This window comes from Saccopteryx leptura, chromosome 3, assembly GCF_036850995.1.
Source record: "Saccopteryx leptura isolate mSacLep1 chromosome 3, mSacLep1_pri_phased_curated, whole genome shotgun sequence".
In the NCBI taxonomy this organism is placed as follows: Eukaryota; Metazoa; Chordata; class Mammalia; order Chiroptera; family Emballonuridae; genus Saccopteryx; species Saccopteryx leptura.
In genome coordinates, this window is record NC_089505.1 from 111,311,386 (window position 1) to 111,336,777 (window position 25,392).

The following is a 25,392-nucleotide window of genomic DNA, read 5'->3' on the forward strand; positions in this document are numbered from 1 at the left end:
TAATCCACAACAATTTTCATTGGGTTTGGAATGCATCTTGACATTCTCATTTGGAAAGGGGTGAGTTAAGATCTGAGAATTTACTTCTCACCAGATCATGAAAATGTGCAGGGGAAGATTCAACTGTGAAGGGGTTTCCTGGCCCAGTCCCTGTGAATTCTGTCTATGATCAGCTGCCCATGACTTCAGCAGCTTAAAAGGAGTTATCCAGGGCATTATTAGAAGGGAGGAAGGGATAGGTGAAGGTTGTATTAGTTTTCTTTTTAAAAAATTAATTAACTAATTAATCATTTTAATTTTTAAAAATTTTATTTAGAAAATTAAATTTAACAGGGTGACATTGATTAATAAGAATACACAGGTTTCAGGTAAACATTTCTTGATTAGTTTTCAGATTTAAATTTGGGTCTTTACAATTCGCTAATGTGATAAGATATATATGTTTTCTAAAACGTGCATTTCTCTTTCTGCGGTTTCCTGTGGCTTGAGTTGGTCTCTACTGGATGTACGCCAGAGTGGTAGATACACCAAAGGAAGTGGAGGAGGGAACCTGGCCCTGTTTGCACGGGGACAGGGGGGTCTCCAGGATCTAGTCACCATGCTGAAGTCTGTTTCTTGCCTACCAAGATCTATATATCTAAGGCAAAAAGTGAGTTTACTTTAAAATGCTTCCATCCCTATGTGGACTACATGGGAACTTGCCTCTTAGAACTGAGCACACACTCTTGCTGCCCCCTTTCTTTGCTCTTCTCCTCTCTCAATTTTTATTACATCTCTCTTCTGGGAGTCATTAAAGAACTTGCATTCAGAAGGCTTTTCTAGAGCTTTGCCTTGCATATCGAGAGGGCAGTCCAACCCTGATAAGCACAAGAATGGGACAGTTTGAAACTTAGTTGAGAAGAGATTAGTCACAGAAGACCAGAAGGAGAGAGGATAAACCCCCAAAGCAGGGAGCTGGGGCCAGCATGGGTGAACATTTCCATTCTCAGGCCCCACCTGGGGCAGGCCCAGGAAACTGAAGTCAGCAACCTGTGAGGGTAAGCCAGCCTGAGCCTGGGAACCTGCCCTTTCCCGTTCTTACAGACGAGGGAGCAGAGGTCCAGCGAGGGCAGCTGCCTAAGACACACAGTGAATTTGCCGTAGGGACAGGGCCAGAGCCAAGTGTCCTGACTGACCACAGCATGCCTGCCCTTGAAGCCCACCGGGCACGGTGTGTGACAGCCCCGTACCCCACGGCCTGGTTTTCAACCAACACTGATGTGTTGTTAGTACCTAGGCCACATAGTTGCTGGTATAATCCCTAGCTTCCTTTTTTTTTGCCTCTTCTCAACTCCCGTGCTTTTGCTGGATGCCCTGAACCACCATGCAAATGAACTTGTTTTTCTCAATATTTGTGCAAGTCTAGAGACATGAAACTCAAAAGATTGCCTCATCACAGGCTGCCTTACCAGAGATCTGTATCTTGTTTATTTACAGAGAGTACAGATACATTTGAAACCCTCAGCATTGCTCTGGAGTAGAAGGAGGGAGGAGGCGGCTGCTTCTCAGCTTGTGGCCGACCTCCAAGGTCCCAGGACATGCTCAGGGCAGACAGTGAAGTTCAGGTCTGTGGCAGTATGGTAGGAGCCAAACTCAGAACAGGACAGAACCTTCCCCTTCATCTGCCGCCAGGCAGGCCACCCCAAGTGATGGCCAGATTGCTTAAAAGAGACTAAAACAGAAGGCACTTTGCAAGCGTGTAACAGGCATTTCACAGCAAGATATGTCTCTCCTCCCCAACGAACCTTTTGGGGCATCTTTGTAGGCAAAGAAGTGTAACTTTCACAGGCAGGAAGCAAATTAAATTTATTTGGTGATTTACCTTTCTGTAACCAAATGCTAGGTCTTGGCAAGCGAAAGGACAGTTTTCCTGGCCCTCACATTCCAGAACTGTCTGCCTCCACTCTCGCCAGGGTGTGAGGGGCCTGAGTGTTCCCTGTGGTCAGTCCAATCTCAGGCAATGGCCAACTCGGCTCAGTTTCTCTCCTACCCTCTGCATTCTAGATACTCCTTCCATAGGGCTGAATGGACCTTCACCTCTGGCTGTTGGCTGGCCAGGAGCCCGCCAATTACTCAGTCCCAGGCTGACGTGCCTTCCTGAAACAAGAAAGGCAGCCCGGTCTGATATTTTACACAGATCCCAGTTAGATTTGGCATAGTGCCCAGGGAAGTAGCTCATCTGGTACATGGAAGGGAAAATGACTCACACGCACGCCTCCCCGGTGTCCAACTTAAGGCTCTGCTTGGCCTCTGACGATGAAGCAGAGACAGATGTCCTGGCGCACCATGCTGGGTGTCTTTAGAAGGCAAGAGCACTAAGTGGCCGAGAAAGGCTGAGGATGAGGAGTATATACATCATGTGGAAAAGCCGGCTCCTTCCTTGGTGCACATCTCCCAGTGGGAGAAGCCCACACCACACCTGGATAGAGAGCTGTGCAAAGAGCTCCAGATGCCCGCAAGCTCTGCGTGGGACCCGGCCGAGTGTTTCTGCCACACTGCCTTGCCTCGCTTCCCCTGCCCCTGAGGTTAGAGCTCCTATGTGCCAGGTGGAAGGCTGTCTAAATTGGGCTCCCACTGTTTGAGGCAACTGCCTTTTCCATTTATTTCAAACTCACAGGGTAGAATCCATCCCAGAAAGCTCTGAAGTTTTGTGATGATTCGTGGGCATCTGTGAGCTGTAGGTCCCTCCAGGAAAGCCATCATTGAAAGCGGCAATGGGTGTCCCTTACCAACTCCAAGGCTTGAACTTATGGTCCAGGATGCTTTGGAATGGTTGTTATAAAACCAGAAGGAGAATGGGAAAGGTCCAATTTAAAAGCTCAAATATATTTTGCTGAAAATATGTGTGTCTGTGTGTGTGTTCCAGAGAGTGTGCTCCCTGAGACAGACTTGGGCAGTTCATTCCAACATAAACAGGAACAAGAGGGAATGGCTTCACTCAGTAGAAAACTAGCAGCATCCTTTTGCTCCCTGGGGCATCCCCCGAAGTCCTCATCAGGCAGCCTCTCCTGCGGTGGGAGGGGCGTGCCTGGTCAGCACAGCTATAACTCATCCATCATGGCCAGCAAATCGTCCCCCTTGCTAGCGCTCCACTTTGGCTGGTCCGTGACCTCAAACTCCCCCATGATCCGAGCCAGCTCTTGGTTCCTTTGCTGGTCCTGTTAGAGAAATGAGAGATGCAGTTGGTATTTGATTTTCATCCCAGCACTGTGATGCATGTCAGTTCCTCACCTGTTTGACAGAACAGGGACTATATACATACTGATTAGAGAGGAGAAGGTAAGGCCTTTGAAGTCCAAAGTTATCACAAGATGAGGAAGGGAAAGATCTGACTTGAGGAATTTCCTGCACGCACCTGAATAGCTTGTATATTGACAATTTCATGGGCTAACTCTTCTGGCCTGGTTAGCGCTGCTTGTCTGCATGAGATGGAAGAGAAATGAGTCAAAGGTCAGTTTTCTCTCTGCCAGAGTGGCAACCTGGCACTTGATAATTTGGCAACCTATTTTTCTCTGCCTCATTTTCTGCCATTTCCCTTCAGCTTTGTGCCCCATATTGCCAACCAATGCCTCCCACACTCCAGAAAGTCATGTCCTTTTATGTCTCTGTACCTTTGCACATACTGAACTCTGTCAAGAAGGTTTTCCCCTTCCTTTGATTGGCAAACTCCAAGACCCAGCTCAGATGCCAGCTCTTTCAACCGGCTGGTGCAAGTAATCACTCCGTCCCACATTAGTGCATTTTTAAAAGTAGGAGGAGAGAGACAGAGAGATAGACTCCTACATGCACCCAGACTGGCAATCTCTGTCTGGGGCCAACACTCAAACCAATCAAGCCACTGGCTGTGAGAGGGAAGAGAATGAGAAGGGGGAGATGGAGGGGGAAGAGAAGCAGATGGTCGCTTCTCATGTGTGCCCTGACTGGGGATCAAACCTGGGACGTCCATACGCCGGGCTGACGCTCTATCCATTGAGGCAACTGGCCAGGGCCTGCATTAGTACATTTTGATGGCACTGATATAACTCATGTACATGTTTGTTCTCCTACTATGCGGGGTGCTCCAGAGGACAGGCTCTAGGTCATACACTCCATCTTTGTGTCCCCAGCACTTACCACATAGTACTTGCCACACATGAGATAATAAATGTATAAATTCTAGTGAATTACTGCCACCGTTGGTTTGAGGGGAGGCTGTCTAATTGCAAAGATACTGTCCTTTGACCTCCCCCTGGTTTCTTTTTTTAAAAAAGAGAGAGAGAGAGAGAGAGAGAGAGAGAGACACGGAGAGAGAGAAGCAGGGGAGGAGCAGGAAGCATTAACTCCCATAAGTGCTTTGACCAGGCAAGCCTGGGGTTTTGAACCAGCGACCTCAGAGTTCCAGGTTGATGCTTTATGCCCTGGGCCACCACAGGCCAGGCCCCCCTGGTTTCTTAACAGACTTTTCTTAATTTGATTATCTTGACTTCTAATACTTCTGGGTCAGCTGTGCTGTGTAAGTAAAACAACAGGACTACATATTTTTTGAATGAAATTCAGAAAGTTCAGGCTATTTAATTCTGGTGGATTTTTCTTCAACTAGGTTACTGGACGCTGGTGTGTCATTTGCGATCTTTACATCCATGTTTATATGTCACTGGTTTATAATGGTCACTTTTTTGATTTAGCACACTTAGGGTTTTTATATACGTTTTTTAAAGAAACAGACTTAAAACATACTCTTCTTCTTCATCGGTGGTAAAGAGATTCAGCCGGAATCCTGGCTCAGGACCACTGGATTTCTTAATCTCCATTCCTCCCATCAGCTTGGCCAAGAAATTCAGCTCTTCTTTAGCAAGAGGGTTTGGAGCAGTGCTTTGCTGCAGAAAAAATTTCATGATTTTTAGCTCCATGAAGGCGATCATATTTCCTGCTGAGACCCAGAGACCCAGTGTGGTATTATAAAATAAAGCAAAACAATAACTGTTTAAATTATTTCTGGGAAGAACTGGGTCCAAATAAAGCACAGAAAACAGGCTTATCTAAAAGAGAAACAATATGCTTCAGAAGCAGAGGCAGCAAACCAGAGATTTTCACACTTTGAAGATGAGTGGAAGGCCCCAGGGATCCCCACTGTCCTCAAACTACCTTCCTCCTTGAAGGAGGTGAACACTGCTTCCTCCTCAGTCAGTTTGGTTCCCTCAAACTGAAGGCTCCAGGGCCAGCCCACTCCTTCCATAGGTGCTACCACACTGCCCTCAGGTGGTGACCATGGTGAACACACCCTGAATCCATTCCCTCCTCTCTGCCTTGCCCACTTCAACCCTGCCCCTTCTAACAGGGCTCTCTTACCAGCCTTCCCCTGCTCTGCCTCTTCCATCACTCTGCCGCCAGAATTCTAAAATACAGTTCTCATCTCACTTCTTGCTCGAAATAAATCCTTCCGCCTCCTGCCTAAGGGACAAAGTCCAAATTGTTTAAGCCCCTTCCTAATCAGGTCCCAGCGACCCTGTATAGTTGAATCTCGGGCCTACTGCCTCCATTAGGCAGTGATCTAGTCATGTGGGCAAGATGCTGGCTCCCTGCTTCCCCCTGCTCCTTGGTGCCTCTGCTCAAACTGTCGTCTCGATCTGCACGCCCATTTCTCCTTCTCAGCTGTTTAGTATCTTACCCACTCTAGAACTCCACATCAATGTCAGCTCCTCCAGAAAGCCTTCCTGATTGGCCCTCTGCCCCTGTCCCACGGGACAGACATGTGTCTTTGTGCAGAATACCCAGTGAATTCTGCTTCCACCATGTTAAAGTTATTGGCTTCTATCACTGTCTTTCCCAGACTACTATAAGCCCATTCAGGATGAGACCAGGCTAAAGACAGCTTTGTGTCCCTGGGTACTCAGCCCATAGAATTATGTAGTTCAACGAATGTTTGCTGAGTAACTGAATACTCCACGATTTGTCCTATAGTGACCCGGTAGCTAGTTCAGTGAAAATTGGTAAAGATGGAATTCAGAGAACCTCAAACCCCATTTTGAACTTAGCTATCATTATATAGGCAAGTACTGAAAAGGAATGTTGTAATGACCAGGTTACACACGGGTGCTGGAGGCAGCAACCACGGACCTAATGGCATTGGCATAATGCTAATTTCACATGTCCTGGTGTGCGGTTCCCACTTAATTATGGTGTTTGAGCCAAGCCTAAAATTACTTAATGAATCAAATCACTGAAGGTCTCCATGGGAAACTACAATTAAAAACCTGGATACTTATAAGACTGAATCGAGGAGATTGCAAACAATGAGGGAAATGTTGGCTAGCTTTGAAATCTAGAGCTCCCACCCTTTTCCCCATCCAGAGTTTTGTATCTAGAGATAAGCTCAGAAGATAAGTAAGGGAGGTGGAAGCTCACCTGCTTCTCTGAAGCAAAGTTCTTTGATGCACCAGATGTATGAGTTTCCACAGGTTGGTTCACACTGTACCTGTTTTTCAAGCAAAAACTGTGAAACCATTGTCCCGCTCTTTACACAGACTTCCTTCTGACCCCTAAGCAGAGCTCACAGCTCTTATTTGGAGATGTTTAAAAGCATCGGGAAAGGTGCTGGGAGTACAGATTACAACTAAGTGGTCAACTGCTCAAACTTCACTTCTTCCCCAGGAAAGTACCTGGGAAGCTGTGTAGAAGCACCATGCCTTTCTGAATTTCTGTGGCCACTTAAATTTTTTTATCTTTTAAACCTGTTGAGTTACCTTGTGTTTGGAAATCTTAGGTGTTCTTTGAAAATGGCAGGGTGCTGCATGCATTGTATCTAAGGGAAAATCACTCCAATTGTCAGCAGGATTTTCACAGCAGAAGTCAAGATGGTTTTAATGTTTAAAATAAAACTGATTGATTGATTCAGAGAGAGAGGGGAAGGGGGAGAGAGAGAGAAAGAGAAACATCATTTGCTGTTCCACTTATTTATGCATTCATTGGTTGATTCTTATATGTGACCTGACTGGGGATCGAACCCACAATCTTAGCATATCGGGATGATGCTCCAGCAAACTAAGCTCTCCAACCAGAGCAAAGCTGGTTTTTTATTTTATTATTATTATTATTATTTTATTTATTTGTATTTTTCTTTTTTTTTTTTCTTTTTTGCATTTTTCTGAAGCTGGAAACAGGGAGAGACAGTCAGACAGACTCCCGCATGCGCTCGACCAGGATCCACCTGGCATGCCCACCATGGGGCGACGCTCTGCCCACCAGGGGGCGATGCTCTGCCCATCCTGGGCGTTGCCATGTTGCAACCAGAGCCACTCTAGCGCCTGGGGCAGAGGCCACAGAGCCATCCCCAGCGCCCGGGTCATCTTTGCTCCAATGGAGCCTTGGCTGCGGGAGGGGAAGAGAGAGACAGAGAGGAAGGCGCAGCAGAGGGGTGGAGAAGCAAATGGGCGCTTCTCCTATGTGCCCTGGCCAGGAATCGAACCTGGGTCCTCCGCACGCTAGGCCGACGCTCTACCGCTGAGCCAACCGGCCAGGGCTTTTTGTATTTTTCTGAAGCTAGAAACGGGGAGAGACAGTTAGACTCCCGCATGCACCCAACCGGGATCCACCCGGCATGCCCACCAGGGGGCGATGCTGTGCCCCTCTGGGGCATCGCTCTGTTGCGACCAGAGCCACTCTAGCACCTGAGGCAGAGGCCAAGGAGCCATCCCCAGCGCCCGGGCCATCTTTGCTCCAATGGAGCCTCGCTGCGGGAGGGGAAGAGAGAGACAGAGAGGAAGGAGAGGGGGAGGGGTGGAGAAGCAGATGAGCGCTTCTCCTGTGTGCCCTGGCCGAGAATTGAACCCGGGACTTCTGCACGCCAGGCCGACGCTCTACCACTGAGCCAACCGGCCAGGGCTATTTTATTATTTTTTAAGATTTTATTTATTCATTTTAGAGAAGGGGGGAGAGAGAGGAGGGGGAGGAGCAGGAAGCATCAACTCCCATATGTGCCTTGACCAGGCAAGCCCAGGGTTTCGAACCAGCGACCTCAGCGTTCTAGGTTGATGCTTTATCCACTGCGCCACCACAGGTCAGGCAAAGCTGGTTTTTTAAATGAAGCGACCTTCCACTTGACCTGTGGAGGCTCAGTGAATAAAGGGTGGACCTGGCGGTCCTGGCCTGTTGGCTCATTGGATAGAGTCTGGCGTGTGGATGTCCCCAGTCAGGGCACACATGAGAAATGATCATCTGCTTCTTTTCCCCGCCCTCTCCCCCTTCTCTCTCTCTTCCCCTCTGCAGCCAGTGGCTCGCTCAACTAGTTTGAGTGTTGGCTCCAGGCATTGAGGATGGCTCCAAGTGACAGCATCATGTACTGAGGATAGCTCGGTTGATTTGAGCACTGGCCCCAGACAGGGGGTTGCTGGGTGGATCCCAGTAGGGGCTCTTGTGGGAGTCTGTCTCATTATCTCCCCTCCACTAACTTAAAAAAAAAGGGGGTTGAGACCCTCATCCTCAACCTAATCTTCACCCTAACCCTCACCCTCACGCTAACCCTCACCTTCACCATCACCCTCAACTTATACCTCACCCTAACCCTCAAAGAAAAAAAAAAAAAGGGGGGGGTTTGACCTGGAATGCTGAGGTTGCCAGTTTTGAAACCTCAGGCTTGCCTGATTAAGGCACATAGAGAAGCAACTACTATGAGTTAATGCATCCTGTTCCCCACCTTTTTCTTTCTCTAAAATCAACTTTAAAAAATCTAAAAAAATAAATGAATGACTTGACCTCCGTTGGACTTGAATTCATTCACAAAGGGAGAACATGCTTACATATTAGTTCCCAGTTTCAGCACTCGGTCTCCATGAAGTTCAAAAGAACCTTCCTTTGGTGCGGTAACATACGTCCCACCATGCTGGAACTCTACCCTCTTCATCTCTTCGCCTTTCTGGTTGAACATTCTGCAACACAAAGTATGACATGCTGGAATGTTCTTCCTGGAGGCGTCTTTATTCTTTGTACCATGGGACAAAAAGGAATTCATGTACTCTTTCAAGAGAAAGATGCTGGTATGGTAATAATAATGATACAATAATATTTACTGAGTACATCTTCTATGCCAGGTGCTATGTAAGCACTTGAGAGCATTATTATCTATTCATCCTCAGGTTGGAGAAAACAAATGAGCCCATTTAATAGAGGAGGAAATGAATCCTGGAGAACTGGGTGGCTTGCTTCGAGTGTCTGCTAAGGGCAGAGCCGTGACGAGCACCTGACTGCCTAGCTGCTGTGCCTTACTGAAGGAAGGAAGGGCCCACCGTGCTGCATTCTGTGTTGTGGCCTGCATACTGGTTTCCCAGAACCCCAAACGAAGGTCTGACAATTACTGCTGAGAATTCACCTGATGAGTCCGGGAACTTCAGTCCCCCAGGGAACAGGCCCAGACACTGGCAACACAAAGCGACCATTAGAATTTTGAACTTTGTCCTTTAGAAATATGGACACCTGGAAAAAAAATACACTTATTGTCATTTTTTCTTGGTATATTTTCATAGACACAGCACTGTGAGGACGGGAAGGGTGCAATGAGTTGGGAAAGCTACCTAGTGAGTTTGTAACAGTAAGAGAAAAACTCACCATAGCTAACACTTGCAGAGTTATAGTGTTTTTACAAATAGAACTTCTTTTGAGCCTCACAGCAAATATTCTAGGTGATGTGTATTACCCCCATTTTAAAGATGAGAAAGCTGAGGGTCACAGAGTAAAGTGACTTGCCCAAAGAGAAAAGAGACGAGGCCAGGATCCAAAACCAAGGAGGACTCCAAATTCTACACCCATTCCTTGGTTCCCTGCTAACTTTCCATATAGCGTCTAGGCTTCATCTATAAGAAATCATTATCACCATTTCACAGATGAGGAACTGGCAGCTCAGAAGTTAAGACATGTCCTCAAGGCCAGCCAGCTCAGAGGGGCAGAGCTGAGGGTTCAAACCAACCCTTGCGTTTCCCACTGTGGAGCACGCAGTCTTAGCCCTGTGCTGGGATGGTGAGAAGGGGCTGGAGTAGGCAAATCCAGCTGGCAATTGTTTGAGGTTCTTATTATTTTTTTTTTTGTATTTTTCTGAAGCCAGAAACGGGGAGAGACAGTCAGACAGACTCCCGCATGCGCCCGACCGGGATCCACCCGGCACGCCCACCAGGGGCTATGCTCTGCCCACCAGGGGGCGATGCTCTGCCCCTCTGGGGCTCGCTCTGCCGCGACCAGAGCCACTCTAGCGCCTGGGGCAGAGGCCAAGGAGCCATCCCCAGTGCCCAGGCCATCTTTGCTCCAATGGAGCCTCGCTGCGGGAGGGGAAGAGAGAGACAGAGAGGAAGGAGAGGGGGAGGGGTGGAGAAGCAAATGGGCGCTTCTCCTATGTGCCCTGGCCAGGAATCGATCCGGCGTCCCCCGCATGCCAGGCCGACGCTCTACCGCTGAGCCAACCGGCCAGGGCTGTTTGAGGTTCTTTTATGTGACTGAAAACAATACCTATGCTGGTTTCTACTGCTGTGTTTGTGCACTCGATATTGAGGTCTTGGTCATATTAAGTCCCATAAATATTGTAGCAGTTAATCAGTTTTATTTGATCTTAGCTTACTCATTTATCAAAAGAGATTTACTAGAAAGTTCCTTCAAACTCTAAGATTCTACAAGATTATATTTGTAATATCATTGAGGATATTAGTGAAAATATAAGGCGATGAGAATTTGTAAGCTGCCAGTTTAGCATGCTGGTGGTAGGCTGTGTGGGGTACCTCTCAGCTGGGCCACTCCTCAGCTCTGGGTTTTTGGTAAGTTACACAACCTTTCTGTGCATTGATTTTCTTTTTTGGTAAACTGGTGGTAGAATAGTCCCTATTCAGTAGGTTAATGTGACAACTAAATTGGATAATGAACAAGAAGCATTTATCACAGCAGCACTTATCATAGTAAGTGCTCAATAAATTATATCTAATACTCTTAGTATTACAGTCTAATTGGACACATGCATGTGTAACATATTTAAAAAATGAAATTCAAAAGAAAAGAAGAAACAGAATATGTCTAGCCCTTGATTGTTATTTTCCCTCCACGGACCAGGGAAGATAGATTCCAACTCTGAGATCAATTTTACTTTTAATCCTCATAAATAATTATATTTTCTATGCCTGGAGCAATAATAACCTCAATGTAAAGTAAGATCTCTAATAGCCATTGACTAAAATAAAAAATATGAAAGCACAAATAAGATTAAAGTTTGCATTGCTTTAAAATATTGAAAACTCAATATCATGCTATCAAGACTGTACACATTTGGACATTTTGGTATGAATTGTAGTGACATAAGCAGCCATTATTGATTTCTCAAGTCTGATAAAACAAAATTAATTGTAATGAAAAGATATTCCTAATAATAAGTCTATAACAAAGTCATCGAAATATATTAAACCATAAAATACATTAAGCATTAATTGCTAAATGGGCAAGCGATGAAACACCAGAACGTTCATCAGGAGAAACAGGATTCCCACATCCTGGCAGCATTCAGCCATTGATCTGTAACATTTGGCTGGTTTTTCAAGTCTGGTCTTTAATGGTATTTCTGCTTGGCTGCAATTTGTTATTGCCTATACAGATTTTCTCTGTTTTCAACACAGTCTTGATAGGTTTTAGATTTGATAGCAAAACCAACTAACTAAATGAAGAAACCACAGCTCTGATCTAACAGAAGGGTATCCAATGGAACCCAAGTGTCTCTTATACCCCTGTCCTCCGCGCAGTTTCACTCCCAGGGGCAACCACTGTGATCAGTTCCTTCCTCCCTCCCTCCCTCCCTCCCTCTTTCCCTCCCTCTTTCTTCCCTCCCTCCCTCCCTCCCTCCCTTCCTTCCTTCCTTCCTTCCTTCCTTCCTTCCTTCCTTCCTTCCTTCCTTCCTTCCTTCCTTCCTTCCTTCCTTCCTTCCTTCCTTCTTTCCTTCCTTCCTTCCTTCCCTCCCTCCCTCCCTCCCTCCCTCCCTTCCTTTTTTACAGAGACAGAGTGAGAGTCAGAGAGAGGGATAGATAGGGATAGACAGACAGGAATGGAGAGAGATGAGAAGCATCGATCATCAGTTTTTTGTTGCAACACCTTAGGTGTTCATTGATTGCTTTCTCATATGTGCCTTGACCGTGGGCCTTCAGCAGACCAAGTATCCCCTTGCTCGAGCCAGCGACCTTGGGTCCAAGCTGGTGAGCTTTTGCTCAAACCAGATGAGCCTGCGCTCAAGCTGGTGACCTTGGGGTCTCGAACCTGGGTCCTCCGCATCCCAGTCTAATGCTCCATCCACTGCGCCACTGCCTGGTCAGGCATGATCAGTTTCTTGTCTATCCTTCCAGAAGCACTCTATACCAGTGGTTTTCAACCTTTTTACACTTGGGGACCGATGAAAATAAGAGAATTATTTCGGGGACCACTAAGGCAGAGCTCACCCTGACCACAGGCGAATTCCACTTGAGATCATTGCATCTATAATCTTCATATAACATTTGGACGGGCATGAAATTTCCAGTGGGCCTGTCTGTGGACCAGCGGTTGAAAAGCATTGCTCTATACTATACATCTATTGCCCAAGGTCATGGTGCTGTGCTGACCAAAAAACATGACTGTTGGGGTCCAGAGCTTGGGCTCACTTTGCCATATCATCCATCTTTCCCGTATGTGTGTTAAATTATGGGAAGGAACAAAGTTCTGTCCAAGAGAGACAGGCCCTAACTTCAGAAGCTCAGAAATATGTTTTTAAAAGTTAAGGTGTAGAATTGTCTGGAGCAGACACGACAGGAGGAGGCAGGGTCAACTGGGAGGCAACAGCTAATAAGAGGTCTGAGGGCCTGAGTTAGGCTCATGGTGGCCAGAACGGAAAGAGGACGTGGACACTGGAAAGGCAGACTCTAGGGGCCTTAGCAGCAGTTAGATGATGAGCAGAAAAGGAGACTCGGAAGCCACGCTCTGGCTCTGAGCCAAGTGAGTGAAGGAATGATGGTGCCTTCAAAAAAAATGAGGAAGTTGAGGCAGGACCTGAACTGTGGAGATCAGTTTAGGCACAGACATCAAATTGTAGGCACTGGCGGCCCCTTGTGGAGAGTTTCAGGTGGAGATGCTGGTCTAGACCGCAGGGCTGAGGCAAGGGCAGGGCAGAGCTGAGACTCAGGAGTACCGGGTAAAAGAGCCGGAAAGTGGAGAGGAGAGCAATTCCTAAAGAGCAGGGGGTGGGCAGAGACAGGAGGAGGAGGTTTAGAGAAAGGAAAATGGAGAGGAAGGAGTGAGAGGCACAGAGGTGGACGAGGTTAGGGACGACCAGGATGTATGGGGCGTGACAGTCTGGGAAAGGCGAGCACTTCATGGAGTAGCAGGGCAGCCACCTGACAGCATCAGACACTGGGGAGGCCAACAGTACTAAAGGTCTGGGAAAAGGCTTTGCCGCTGAGATCAGGATGGTGCCTCTGGAGCACACTGCCTCTGGAGAAGGGAAGGGACACACAGGATAACTGGGAAGGAGTGGCAGTGCCATTGTCTTCCTTGGGTCATTTAAAAACTGTTGAGCTTTGTTATCACAAAGTGTATCACTATGGAACCAAACACTGAGGACATCACTGCCTGGGCAATCTCAGCCATTGCCTGCCTGACTACTTGGCACCCTGTGTCCCTAGGACAGTAGTGGCAGGGTGCCCCTGGGCTGCCCACGCACTCACCCGGGTGTGCAGGTCCTGGAAGAAGGTGAGGAGCGTCTGCCGGATCAGCTGGAACTCCCCCGCAGAGACACTGCTGTATATCTGCAGGGGCGAAGCAACAGGAAACAGTTCCCTTTCAGAAGTGAGAGGAAAGTGCAGACGGGTAGGGTAGGTGGGTGCTCGGGATGGGAGCCATAGCAAGGAGACACTCAGCTGCTGGGGAAGGAGGGCAGCAGGAGAGCCCGCACTGCTCCTCTCAAACCCCACTGGGACATCTGAGCAGGGAAACACCGCCTCTCCCATCTCCACAGACCCGGCAAAGCTGTTCTCCAAGACTTGGCAGACCATCCACCGCCAACCCTTTTCCAGAAAGGAAGGAGAAAATGGCTAGGCTCTGTATCATTGCTTTCCCAATTTTGAAGGCTATAGTAAGAGCTCATGAGATGATAATTACCTCTTATATTCCTAAAATGGATACTTGGAGATTTTTAGGGTTTCTCTGTCATAGAATCTTCTCATTCTTAACAGAGGAATGAATGAGCGCAAGTACTGGGCAGAGAGGTCATTAACTGATGGTATCTTACTTTATATTATTATTATTTTTTATTTATTCATTTTAGAGAGGAGAGGGAGAGACAGAGAGAGAGAGAGAGAGAGAGAGAGAGAGGAGAGACAGAGAGAGAGAAGGGGGGAGGAGCTGGAAGCATCAACTCCCATATGTGCCTTGACCAGGCAAGCCCAGGGTTTCGAACCGGCGACTTCAGCATTTCTAGGTCGACGTTTTATCCACTGCGCCACCACAGGTCAGGCTGGTATCTTACTTTAATCAGCTGCCGGAAAGTCTCGTCCACTAGATGCAGGAGGTCTGGGTTGTCTCGAATGAATCCCTTGATGGCATCTAAATGATTGAAGGTGACCAGCAGCACATCCTTGGGACGGGGACACAGCAATACTTGATATTTCAAAGCCATAGTCATCAGGTCATAGAGCTGCCAACCCATCCATGAACAAAATAAATGGGATCATAAAAGCAGATGTCAGAACCTCCAAACAAGGAAGCAGGCAAGCATTTTTACTGAAAACCAGTACTGGTATTTGTCACACAGCTCGGGTGACCATATCAGCTACCCCTCTTAACAGCGGGATAATATGATTAGGCCAGGACAACAGGGTTAGACTCGGACATTCCTGGGAAAACCAGGATTTCTTGTCAGCTTACTGATGATGGAACATGTTGAAAAACGCTGGCAGCGTGGGGCCCTGGACCAGGTGCTGAAGTTGGAGAGCAAAAACCCAACATCAGGTCCTCCATTGCTACCGACTAGCTGAACGGCCCTGGCCAAGCCTCCCCACCTCTCCAAGCCTGAGTTTTCACACCCAAAAAATAGTCTCGAATGTTGCTAAAGCAGGGCTCAGAGGGAAATTCACAGCAGCAGGGGCCTCCAGTTCTCCAGTCTATAACCTTTCACCTTAAGAAACTAGAAAACGAAGATAAAACTAAATACAAACCCAGGAAAAGGAAGGAAAATAAAGCTTGGAGTAGAAATCAATGAAATGGACAGTTGAAAAATCAATAAAAACAAATGAAACCAAATTCTGGTTCTTTTTTTTTTTTTTTTTTGCATTTTTCTGAAGCTGGAAACAGGGAGAGACAGTCAGACAGACTCCCGCATGCGCCCGACCGGGATCCACCCGGCACACCCACCATGGGGCGACGCTCTGCCCATCCTGGGCGTCGCCATGTTGCGACCAGAGCCACTCTAGCGCCTGAGGCAGAGGCCACAGAGCCATCCCCAGCGCCAGGGCCATCTTTGCTCCAATGGAGCCTTGGCTACGGGAGGGGAAGAGAGAGACAGAGAGGAAGGCGCGGCAGAGGGGTGGAGAAGCAAATGGGCGCTTCTCCTGTGTGCCCTGGTCGGGAATCGAACCCGGGTCCTCCGCACGCTAGGCCGACGCTCTACTGCTGAGCCAACCTGCCAGGGCCAAATTCTGGTTCTTTGAAAAGAGCAACGAACCTTTAGCTAGACAAGTGATAATTATGTACTTGGACTGACAAAGAAAATGAGGGAAAACTAAAATTACTAAGATCAGAAATGAAACAGAGAACATCACCATTGACTGATGGAAATGTTCTCTAATGAAATAGCGGTGATGGTCATAAAACATTATAGGTATACTAAAAATCATTGAACTGTACACTGTAAAATGGGAAATTTTATGTTAAGTGAATTATATCTTACTTTAAAAATTGCAAAAAGAAATTATTACAAAACTAGCTGTGGAAAAGACATTAAAGAACAAAGGTTTTTTTTTAAGATCAAAAAAAAAAAAAAAGTCCCAAACGTCCCATTTTTGCAGAGCTGCTGAAAGGAGGACGGGAGATGGCAGTGTGAGAGTGGCGAGTATAAATTCTTACAACTGTGTAAGAACAATTAACAGGTTTTTTTGTTTGTTTGTTTGTTTTTTTGCATTTTTTCTGAAGCTGGAAACAGGGAGAGACAGTCAGACAGACTCCCGCATGCTCCCGACCGGGATCCACCCAGCACGCCCACCAGGGGGCGACGCTCTGCCCACCAGGGGGCGATGCTCTGCCCATCCTGGGCGTTGCCATGTTGCGACCAGAGCCACTCTAGCGCCTGAGGCAGAGGCCACAGAGCCATCCCCAGCGCCCGGGCCATTTTTGCTCCAATGGAGCCTTGGCTGTGGGAGGGGAAGATAGAGACAGAGAGGAAGGCGCAGCAGAGGGGTGGAGAAGCAAATGGGCGCTTCTCCTGTGTGCCCTGGCTGGGAATCGAACCCGGGTCCTCCGCACGCTAGGCCGACGCTCTACCGCTGAGCCAACCGGCCAGGGCTAACAGGTTTTTTTTATTGACTTTTTTTTTTTTGTGACAGAGACAGAGAGCGACAGATAAGGACAGACAGACAGGAAGGGAGAGATGAGAAGCATCAATTCTTCGTGTGGCTCTTTGTTGCAGCTCCTTAATTGTTGTTCATTGATTGCTTTCTCATATGTGCCTTGACTGGGGGGCTGCAGCAGAGCAAGTGATGTCTTGCTCAAGCCAGCGACCTTGGGCTTCAAGCATGTGACCATGGGGTCATGTCTCTGTTCCCATACTCAAGCTAGCAACCCCATGCTCAAGGTGGCAATCTTGGGGTTTCAAACCTGGGTCCTCTGTGTCCCAGTCTGACACTCTATCCACTGTGCCACCACTTGGTCACGCTTTATTAATTTTTTTTTAGAAAGAGAAAGAAGAAGGGAGAGTGAGAGAGAAAGAGAGGAACTTTGATTTGTTGCTCCACTAATTAATGCATTTACTGGTTGATTCTTGTATGCGCCCTGACCAGGGATTGAACCCGCAATCTTGGCATATCAGGAGGACGCTCTCAACAACTGAGCTACCTGGCCAGGGCTGTGTAAGAACAATTTTAAATGATGAAAATACATACTTGATACCAACAAGCGCCATGTATGGTATGACCATCCATAAACAACCAGAGGTGAGAAACAGGTGAGGACCAAAATGGTCATGATAGGCTCTAAGAAAGAAGAAGGTTTCAAACTGGCTGAGGGGGAGGAAAGACATTGCAGTAGGGGGAGCAGCATGCATGAGGGCCTGGAGGCAGCTATGAGTTACTACTCTCCTGGGAGAATGAGAAGCCTGGACAGGACAGTTCCCACCATTTACTAGATGGTGGGAAATCTAGTTAAAAAGTATGGCAAAGTTAGAATAGTAAAAGTTTTAAAAAGACAGGCAAAATAATTCTGACTACATGTGGTAGCAGTTAGGGGGACACTGAAATTTTCTGAGCTGACATGATAAAAGTGGAGACTAAACGAGTGGCTAGTCTGGCAATGATGAGATGTGAGAGCAGGGAGAGACTGGATTTGGGGAGATTAGCTAAAGTCTGGCCCTTGATAGGTTTGCAGTAATAACAACAGCTGAGCAAATGAAAGAAATTTTGTTGGAACAACCCAAACTCAAGGCCTGGAATGAAATGGTGGGAATGGAAAAGGCAGAGAAAAGAACATGTGATACTTAGAAGGAAAAGCTGTCAGTACATGGTGGCTACCGACTACATACATTTGAGGTATAAAGATGAGGGCTGTCCAAAATGACTACAGCAGGGGTCCCCAAACTAGGGTCCGCGGGCCACATGCGGCCCCCTGAGGCCATTTATCCGGCCCCGCCGCACTTCCGGAAGGGGCACCTCTTTCATTGGTGGTTAGTGAGAGGAGCATAGTTCCCATTGAAATACTGGTCAGTTGGTTGATTTAAATTTACTTGATCTTTATTTTAAATATTGTATTTGTTCCCGTTTTGTTTTTTTTACTTTAAAATAAGATCTGTGCAGTGTGCATAGGGATTTGTTCATAGTTTTTTTTATAGTCTGGCCCTCCAATGGTCTGAGGGACAGTGAACTGGCCCCCTGTGTAAAAAGTTTGGGGACCCCTGGACTACAGCAATCCCAACTTAAAGCCTGGGAGAAGGATGATGCTACTAGTGGAAGCAGGGAAGTCTGGGGGAGAGAGGACAGAAGAGCCAGTTTGGGAGAGAGGTTACAGATTCATCTGAGGCAGGACTGAAAATATTAACTGCTACCACCGGAGCGTTGTGCCAAGCACATTGAGTACATTGCCTCATTGATCCCATTTAACATTCACAAGAACTCTACAAGCTAGATATTATCCCAAGTTTAAAAACAAAATACCGGAAAAAAAAACCAAACAAAAAACAAAAAAACAAAATACCGGCCCTGGCTGGTTGGCTCAGTGGTAGAGCATTGGCCTGGCGTGCAGGAGTCCAAGGTTTAATTCCCAGCCAGAGCACACAGGAGAAGTGCCCATCTGCTTCTCCATCCCTCCCCCTCTCCTTCCTTTCTGTCTCTCTCTTCCCCTCCCGCAGCCGAGGCTCCATTGGAGTAAAGTTGGCCCAGGCGCTGAGGATGGCTCTATGGCCTCTGCCTCAGGCGCTAGAATGGCTCTGGTTGCAATAGAGCAACGCCCCAGATGGGCAGAGCATTGCCCCATGGTGGGCATGCCGGGTGGATCCCGGTCGGGCGCATGTGGGAGTCTGTCTGACTGCCTCCAACTTCAGAAAAATACAAAATAAATAAATAAATAAATAAAAACAAAATACCTAATTTCACATAGTGAAAGTGGCAGGGTGAGATCTGAACTCAGGATGAGCAGATCACAGGGCATTTGCTAGAACTTTCTACATAATCCCATTTCTCCAACATGCAGCTAAACATTTCACTCAGAAAGTGGCATATAACAGGAACCGCCTAGTGTGTGTGTGCGCGTGCACAAACGTGTATGATGTTAAAGATATACATTTGAGACTCTCTGCCATCATTAACAAACATTAAGTTGCTTTTGTATATAGGACACCATGCTAGGAATAAGGATAGAAACAAGAATAAGATGAAGAAATGAAAGTTTAGAGCTGTGCAGTAAATGGAGTCTCACAGCCAGTAACTGGTAAAGTTAAGACCTGAATCCAGGTCTTTTGACTATAAGTTCTATGTCCTTTCTCTATGGAAATCTAAACCTTCTTTTTTTTTTTTTTTTTTTTAAAATTTTTTTCTGAAGCTGGAAACAGGGAGAGACAGTCAGACAGACTCCCGCATGCGCCCGACCGGGATCCACCCGGCACGCCCACCAGGGGGCGAAGCTCTGCCCACCAGGGGGAGATGCTCTGCCCATCCTGGGCGTCGCCATGTTGCGACCAGAGCCACTCTAGCGCCTGAGGCAGAGGCCACAGAGCCATCCCCAGCGCCCGGGCCATTTTTGCTCCAATGGAGCCTTGGCTGCGGGAGGGGAAGAGAGAGACAGAGAGGAAAGCGCGGTGGAGGGGTGGAGAAGCAAATGGGCGCTTCTCCTGTGTGCCCTGGCCGGGAATCGAACCCGGGTCCTCCACACGCTAGGCCGACGCTCTACCGCTGAGCCAACCGGCCAGGGCCTAAACCTTCTTAAAGGCAGAGGGAGCACAGCACAGAGAGCCGAACAGGTAATTAACATTTTATTGAACATTTACTATGTGCCAGGCCTATGTGTGTTATTGTGTATGTTTCTCACTTAATCCTCTCAGGGCTGATGAAGTAGCTCTTGTTATCCCCATTTTACAGATGAGAAAATGGAGACTCAGGGCAATAAAGTAACTTTCCAAAGGTAAGTGGCAGCAGGTAAGAGGACACAATTATAGGTAGTCTGTCTCCCTGAGGTTTCCAGGTACCAGCAATAAGTGAGCATTGATTTTGCATGCATGGCATCCACTGTCATGATTTTATATTTTTTTCTCTTTTAGATTTTATTTATTAATTTTTAGAGAGAGAAGAGGAAAGAAGGAGAGAGAAAGAAGGGGGAGGAGCAGGAAGCATCAACTCCCATATGTGCCTTGACCAAGCAAGCCTGGGGTTTCGAACCAGCGACCTCAGCATTCCAGGTTGACGTTTTATCCACTGCGCCACCACGGGTTGGGCCCACTACTGTCATGATTTTCTTTTTTCTTTTTTCCCCCCTTTCTTTTTCTGTATTTTTCTTAAGTTAGAAATGGGGAGGCAGTCAGACAGACTCCCGTGTGTGCCCGACCGGGATCCACCCGGCATGCCCACCAGAGGGCGATGCTCTGCCTATCCGGGGCATTGCTCTGTTGCAACCAGAGCTATTCTAGCACCTGAGGCAGAGGCCATGGAGCCATCCTCAGCGCCCGGGGCAACTTTGCTCCAATGGAGCCTTGGCTGCGGGAGGGGAAGAGAGAGACAGAGAGGAAGGAGAGGGGGAGGGGTGGAGAAGCAGATGGGCCCTTCTCCTGTGTGCCCTGGCCGGGAATCAAACCCGGGACTCCTGCATGCCAGGCCGACGCTCTACCACTGAGCCAACTGGCCAGGGCCTCACTGTCATGATTTTAAAATCCACACAATAGAGGAACTTGAAAAAAAAATTATTATTTTAAGAAAATTAACTGAAGTCCATATTTTGTTCAGATTTCATTAGTTTTCCCCTAATGTCCTACTTCTGCTCCGGGTTCCCAAATTACATTTAGTTGTCAGCTCACCTCAGGCTGCTATTAGCTGTGACAGTTTCTCTGACCTCCCTTGTTTTTGGTGCCCTTGACAGTTTTGAGGACTGGTGAGATATATTATAACATCACCTCTGAATGATATTAGATGTTTTTCTCATGATTAGACTAGGATTGTGGGGTTGGGGGCGGAAGATCACACAGGTAAGGTGCTAACCTCGTCACACTGTATCGGTACACACTACCAAATGACTCACCACTGGTGGTGTTGACCTTGATCACCTGGTTGAGGAAGTGTTTGTCAGTTTTTCCAACTGATTTTTCCCTCCTTTCCATACTGTCCTCTTTGGAAGGAAGTTACTAAGTACAGCCTACACATAAGGAGTAGGGAGTATTGCTCTCCTTTTTTGAACACAGAATATCTATATAAATTATTTGAAATTTTTCTAAACAGGAGATTCATCTATTCTTTGCAACTATTTATTTGGAATTATTATTTTAAAAATCATAGTGCCCTAATAATTTATTTCCCAAAGAGATAGATATATTCATATTATAAGTAAAGATTGAACAGCTTTGAACGTGCTTTAAAAAAATGTCTAGGCCCTGGCCAGTTGGCTCAGTGGTAGAGAGCGTCGGCCTGGCGTACAGGAGTCCTGGGTTCCATTCCCGGCCAGGGCACACAGGAGAAGCGCACATCTGCTTCTCCACCCCTCCCCCTCTCCTTTCTCTCTGTCTCTTCCCCTCCTGCAGCCGCCGAGGCTCCACTGGAGCAAAGTTGGCCCGGGTGCTGAGGATGGCTCCATGGCTTCTGCCTCAGGTGCTAGAATGGCTCTGGTTGCAACAGAGAGATGCCCCAGATGGGCAGAGCATCGCCCCCTGGTGGGCATGCCAGGTGGATCCCGGTCGGGCGCATGAGGGAGTCTGACTGCCTCCCCATTTCCAACTTCAGAAAAATACAAAAACAAACAAATAAAAACCCCCACAAACCCCCCCCCCCCCAAATGTCTGGTTGTCAGAGATGAGATTTGTCAAGAATAAAGCAGAATTAAAGTTTTTAGGGTTTTATCATAAATATTGGCATGAAGACCTGCACTCTTGGCCCTGGCTGGATAGCTCAGTTGGTTAGAGCATTGTCCTAATATGCCAAGCTTGCAGGTTCAGTCCCCAGTCAGGGCACGTACAACAATCAACTAGTAAATGCATAAATAAGTGGAACAATAAATCCATGTTTCTCTCCCTCTTTCTCTTTCCCTTCCTCTCCCTCTCTCTCTCAAAAGAAACAAAACACAACAAAAAACAAAAAAACCCCAGCACTCTCTTTGGGCCAGTAGAATGACATAAACAATGGTGAGATTCGTAAGGATAATTTCTGAGGTCCTTTTCAACTCTGAAACTCAACAACTAATATTTACAAAACCATTTTTGGGGCAAGGCACCATTGCATACATCATCTCATTGGATTACAGTCTACGATCATCCACAAAAGATACAAGAAATGCAATCAAAGGCATAGAGGCAACTGTCTGCTCACCTTATCCATGCTGGCCTCGTTCAGTCTCATAATGGAGGCATGAGCCAGGCGGTCACAGATAGTCCTTAGCGCCTTCTTGGAGTAGAGCTCTTGGGGTTTGAACAATTCCTCTATAAAGGTTTTATTGAACATGGTTAAGATGATGTCATGAAGAACTGTAGAGACAAGAGGGAATACAGCTGAGCAAGGAATTACTGGAGGAAGCTTTATTCAGGAAATGCTCTCTGTGTACAAATGGGATGGAGGACCTAGGCCGACGGGAGTGAGGATGCTGATGTGCTTGGTGAGATCCACCCCCTGGGGAGAAAGCACACCGATGTTTCAACAGAAGGCAGGGGCCAGCGTGCTTTATGAGACCATCTTAGAGCAAACACAAATGTGACAGTGTACACATGTGTTGTGCTTCAGAGGTTACAAACCATTCTTACATACATTATCTCACTTGACAATAGGGGAAATGTTCCTTCTTTCTTTAAAAAATCTTCCTATCAACCTTTTAGATTAGGTTTCTTTCTTAACATGAGAATAGCATCACTCTTTTATTGTTTGTTTTGCAAATCTATAACATTTTTACTTAAAGTTAAATTTTATAAATATGGGACCAATAATAGTAATTGAGGTTTTTTTTGCAAAACATTTTATGAAAATAGACAAGTCTACCCACTGGTTAGAGATGAAAATATTTCTAATGTTTCTACAAGACATGTACTTCAGATTAGTACCATTTTAGAATGCCTTAATTTTTACATTTGATTTTTAATATTGATATTACACTACACTGTAGGGCTATGTCTCATACTGTTCAAATGGAAAACTTTCATCTAGTGAGAATAGAAGGTCCTAAGGTATGTATAAGCCAAAGTGTCTGTAATTCTATTTCTTCATTTACTCATTCATTTTGGTATTCTTTTGCTGCTCAAATATCATTAGTTGAGGTCTAGAAAACCCTCTGGTATAAGAAATAGAAACAAGTATGGCTGAACACAGATTATTCTTAATTAAACCATATACATCCCTACCTAAAGGTGAGAGAATATGGATGCTAAGAATATATATATATATATATATATAAACTTGAAAGAAAGCTGGTTACTTAAAATAATTACACAAAATCAATTATTAAACATGAGTGATTATTACTGAAAGATACGAATGCTTCCTTTGCCACATCAAGGACATACCGGGTATTGACTGTGGCCATATATCTTAGAAAGTGAAGCAGGGTAGAGCACTGAGGTCATGACTTCAGGCACTTTCTCTACCTTTAAGGAATTTATAGAAGTACTCTGAAGGCTCGGGTCAGCATTTTAGAGCATCTCAAACCATTTTTGAGGGGGTGGGATAGGGGTAGCTCAGGGCTGGCTGTATTTAAATATTTTAAAATTGATTTCTTATTTAAAAATTTTTTTAGGAAAGAGAGAGAAGAAGGGAGAAAGAGAGAAGAAGGGAGAGAGAGAAAGGGGGAAGGAAAGAGGAGGGAGAGGGAGAGAGAAGGAGGGAGAGAGAGAGAGAGAGAAGTATCAACTTGAAGTTCCATTTAGCATTGTGTACTTATGCTTCTCTTATCGGATTGAAACTATGACCTTGGTGTGCCCAGACGACACTTTATCCACTGAGTCACCCAGCCAGGGCAATTTAAAAAACTCTTATTTTTGATTGTCTTAGGGTAACATTGGTTAATAAAATTATATAGGTTTCAGGTATACAATTCTATATGAATTTAAATCTTAAATGGAAAGACTACAGAGAGGGGGAAGGGGACTCCCACCACTTGGCACAAAAGAACTGACACTCCTTACAGAAGTGTTGAACTCACACTTGACCTTTGGATTTTATTCTAGACTCCTTCCTAATAGTCAGGAAGAACCAAATCCGTTACCAACACAGGTTATCCCTCACATCTGACAATTTCAGCCCATCGCAGCTTGCCTTAAATGTACACTAACATACCCCCCCTCCCCCCCCCACACACACACCATGTGGACCGCTTGGAGACAACTTCTGGGCTTGCTTCATACATAGCCTTTTGCCTTTGACCTAAACAAGCAAGGACTTGCAGGAAGCCGGGTTTCTCACATTTTTCTTACTGCAGCCTGTGTGAAACGCAGAATTGGCAAGGAAACAGGCACAACTGAAAAGCCACACGAGGCCTCGAAAGGCAGAACTTGAATTTTCCACAGATTTATGTAGGCCAGCGGGGTGGGGGGAGAGTGTCAAAGAGGAAGAATTCAAGTTAAAAAAATCATGGCCCTGGCCAGTTGGCTCAGTGGTAGAGCGTTGGCCCAGCGTGTGGTTGTCCTGGGTTCGATTCCCGGTCAGGGCACACAGGAGAAATGACCATCTGCTTCCCCCCCTTCTATCTCTCTGTTCTCCTTCTGCAGCCATGGCTTGGTTGGAGCAAGTTGCCCCCAGGTGCTGAGGATGGCTCCCTGGCCTCCCCTCAGGCACTGAAATAGCTCGGTCGCTGAGCAATGGAGCAACGGCCCCCGGTAGGCAGAACATGGCCCCCTGCCAGGTGGATCCTGGTCGGGGTGCGTGTGGGAGTCCTTCTCTGCCTCCCTGCTTCTCATTTAAGAAAAAAAAAAAAAATCACATCTGCTCTAATTATGTAAATGCTTACAAATGGTTGCCATTCACCTAGGTACTGAGTCATTTCTCTCGGGTCTTAAAACCCTTAAAACCCTTAGGAAAATAGCTTAGACCAAAGAAATAAATCAGTTTTAAAAGAAAGATGCAAGGAGATTGTTAGCTACTCTGGTAAAGTGAAAAGCAAAACAAAGCCTTTCCCTCTGGGACGTGAATAGCGATATATCACCATGGCACTTTGCACAAGAACATCCAGAAAGCTCACTGATTGGAAAGAGAGCACAGCAGGCCATATCCCTGTGGGCAGAGCAGTGCCCACAAATGTCCCAAGGGGCAAGTGGCAGTTCTATGGTTGGGACCCAGTATGCAAGGTCCCACCTCTCATATAATTATTTGGAACGAATACAAGGACACATATGAACATGCTGCATCTCACAACATGTTTTATCTCATGCTTGGTTGAGGTGGGCCTACTATGTACCAGACACTGAGATAAACTCCAGGGTACAGAGAGGAAGGAAAAGTTGTCTTTACCCTGGAGAAG

General features: G+C 46.5%; 1 protein-coding gene across 4 annotated transcripts in view; it reads right to left on the minus strand.

Moving 5' to 3' along the window:
- Positions 1-290: 290 nt before the first annotated feature.
- The window catches only part of OSCP1 (organic solute carrier partner 1), a 34,686-nt gene continuing 9,584 nt past the window's right edge, over positions 291-25,392 (minus strand). For 2 of the 4 annotated variants that reach the window (XM_066375876.1, XM_066375875.1), the window contains 9 exons: positions 22,263-22,417; positions 14,528-14,695; positions 13,728-13,808; positions 9,383-9,486; positions 8,814-8,942; positions 6,424-6,493; positions 4,756-4,895; positions 3,395-3,458; positions 291-3,197 (listed from right to left, as the gene is read on the minus strand). In XM_066375876.1, the coding sequence (XP_066231973.1) occupies positions 3,081-3,197; positions 3,395-3,458; positions 4,756-4,895; positions 6,424-6,493; positions 8,814-8,942; positions 9,383-9,486; positions 13,728-13,808; positions 14,528-14,695; positions 22,263-22,417 (1,028 nt within the window). In that variant the 3' untranslated portion in view covers positions 291-3,080. The remainder of the gene's footprint in view (positions 3,198-3,394; positions 3,459-4,755; positions 4,896-6,423; positions 6,494-8,813; positions 8,943-9,382; positions 9,487-13,727; positions 13,809-14,527; positions 14,696-22,262; positions 22,418-25,392) is intronic. The other 2 variants (XM_066375877.1, XM_066375878.1) reach the window with 2 other exon arrangements.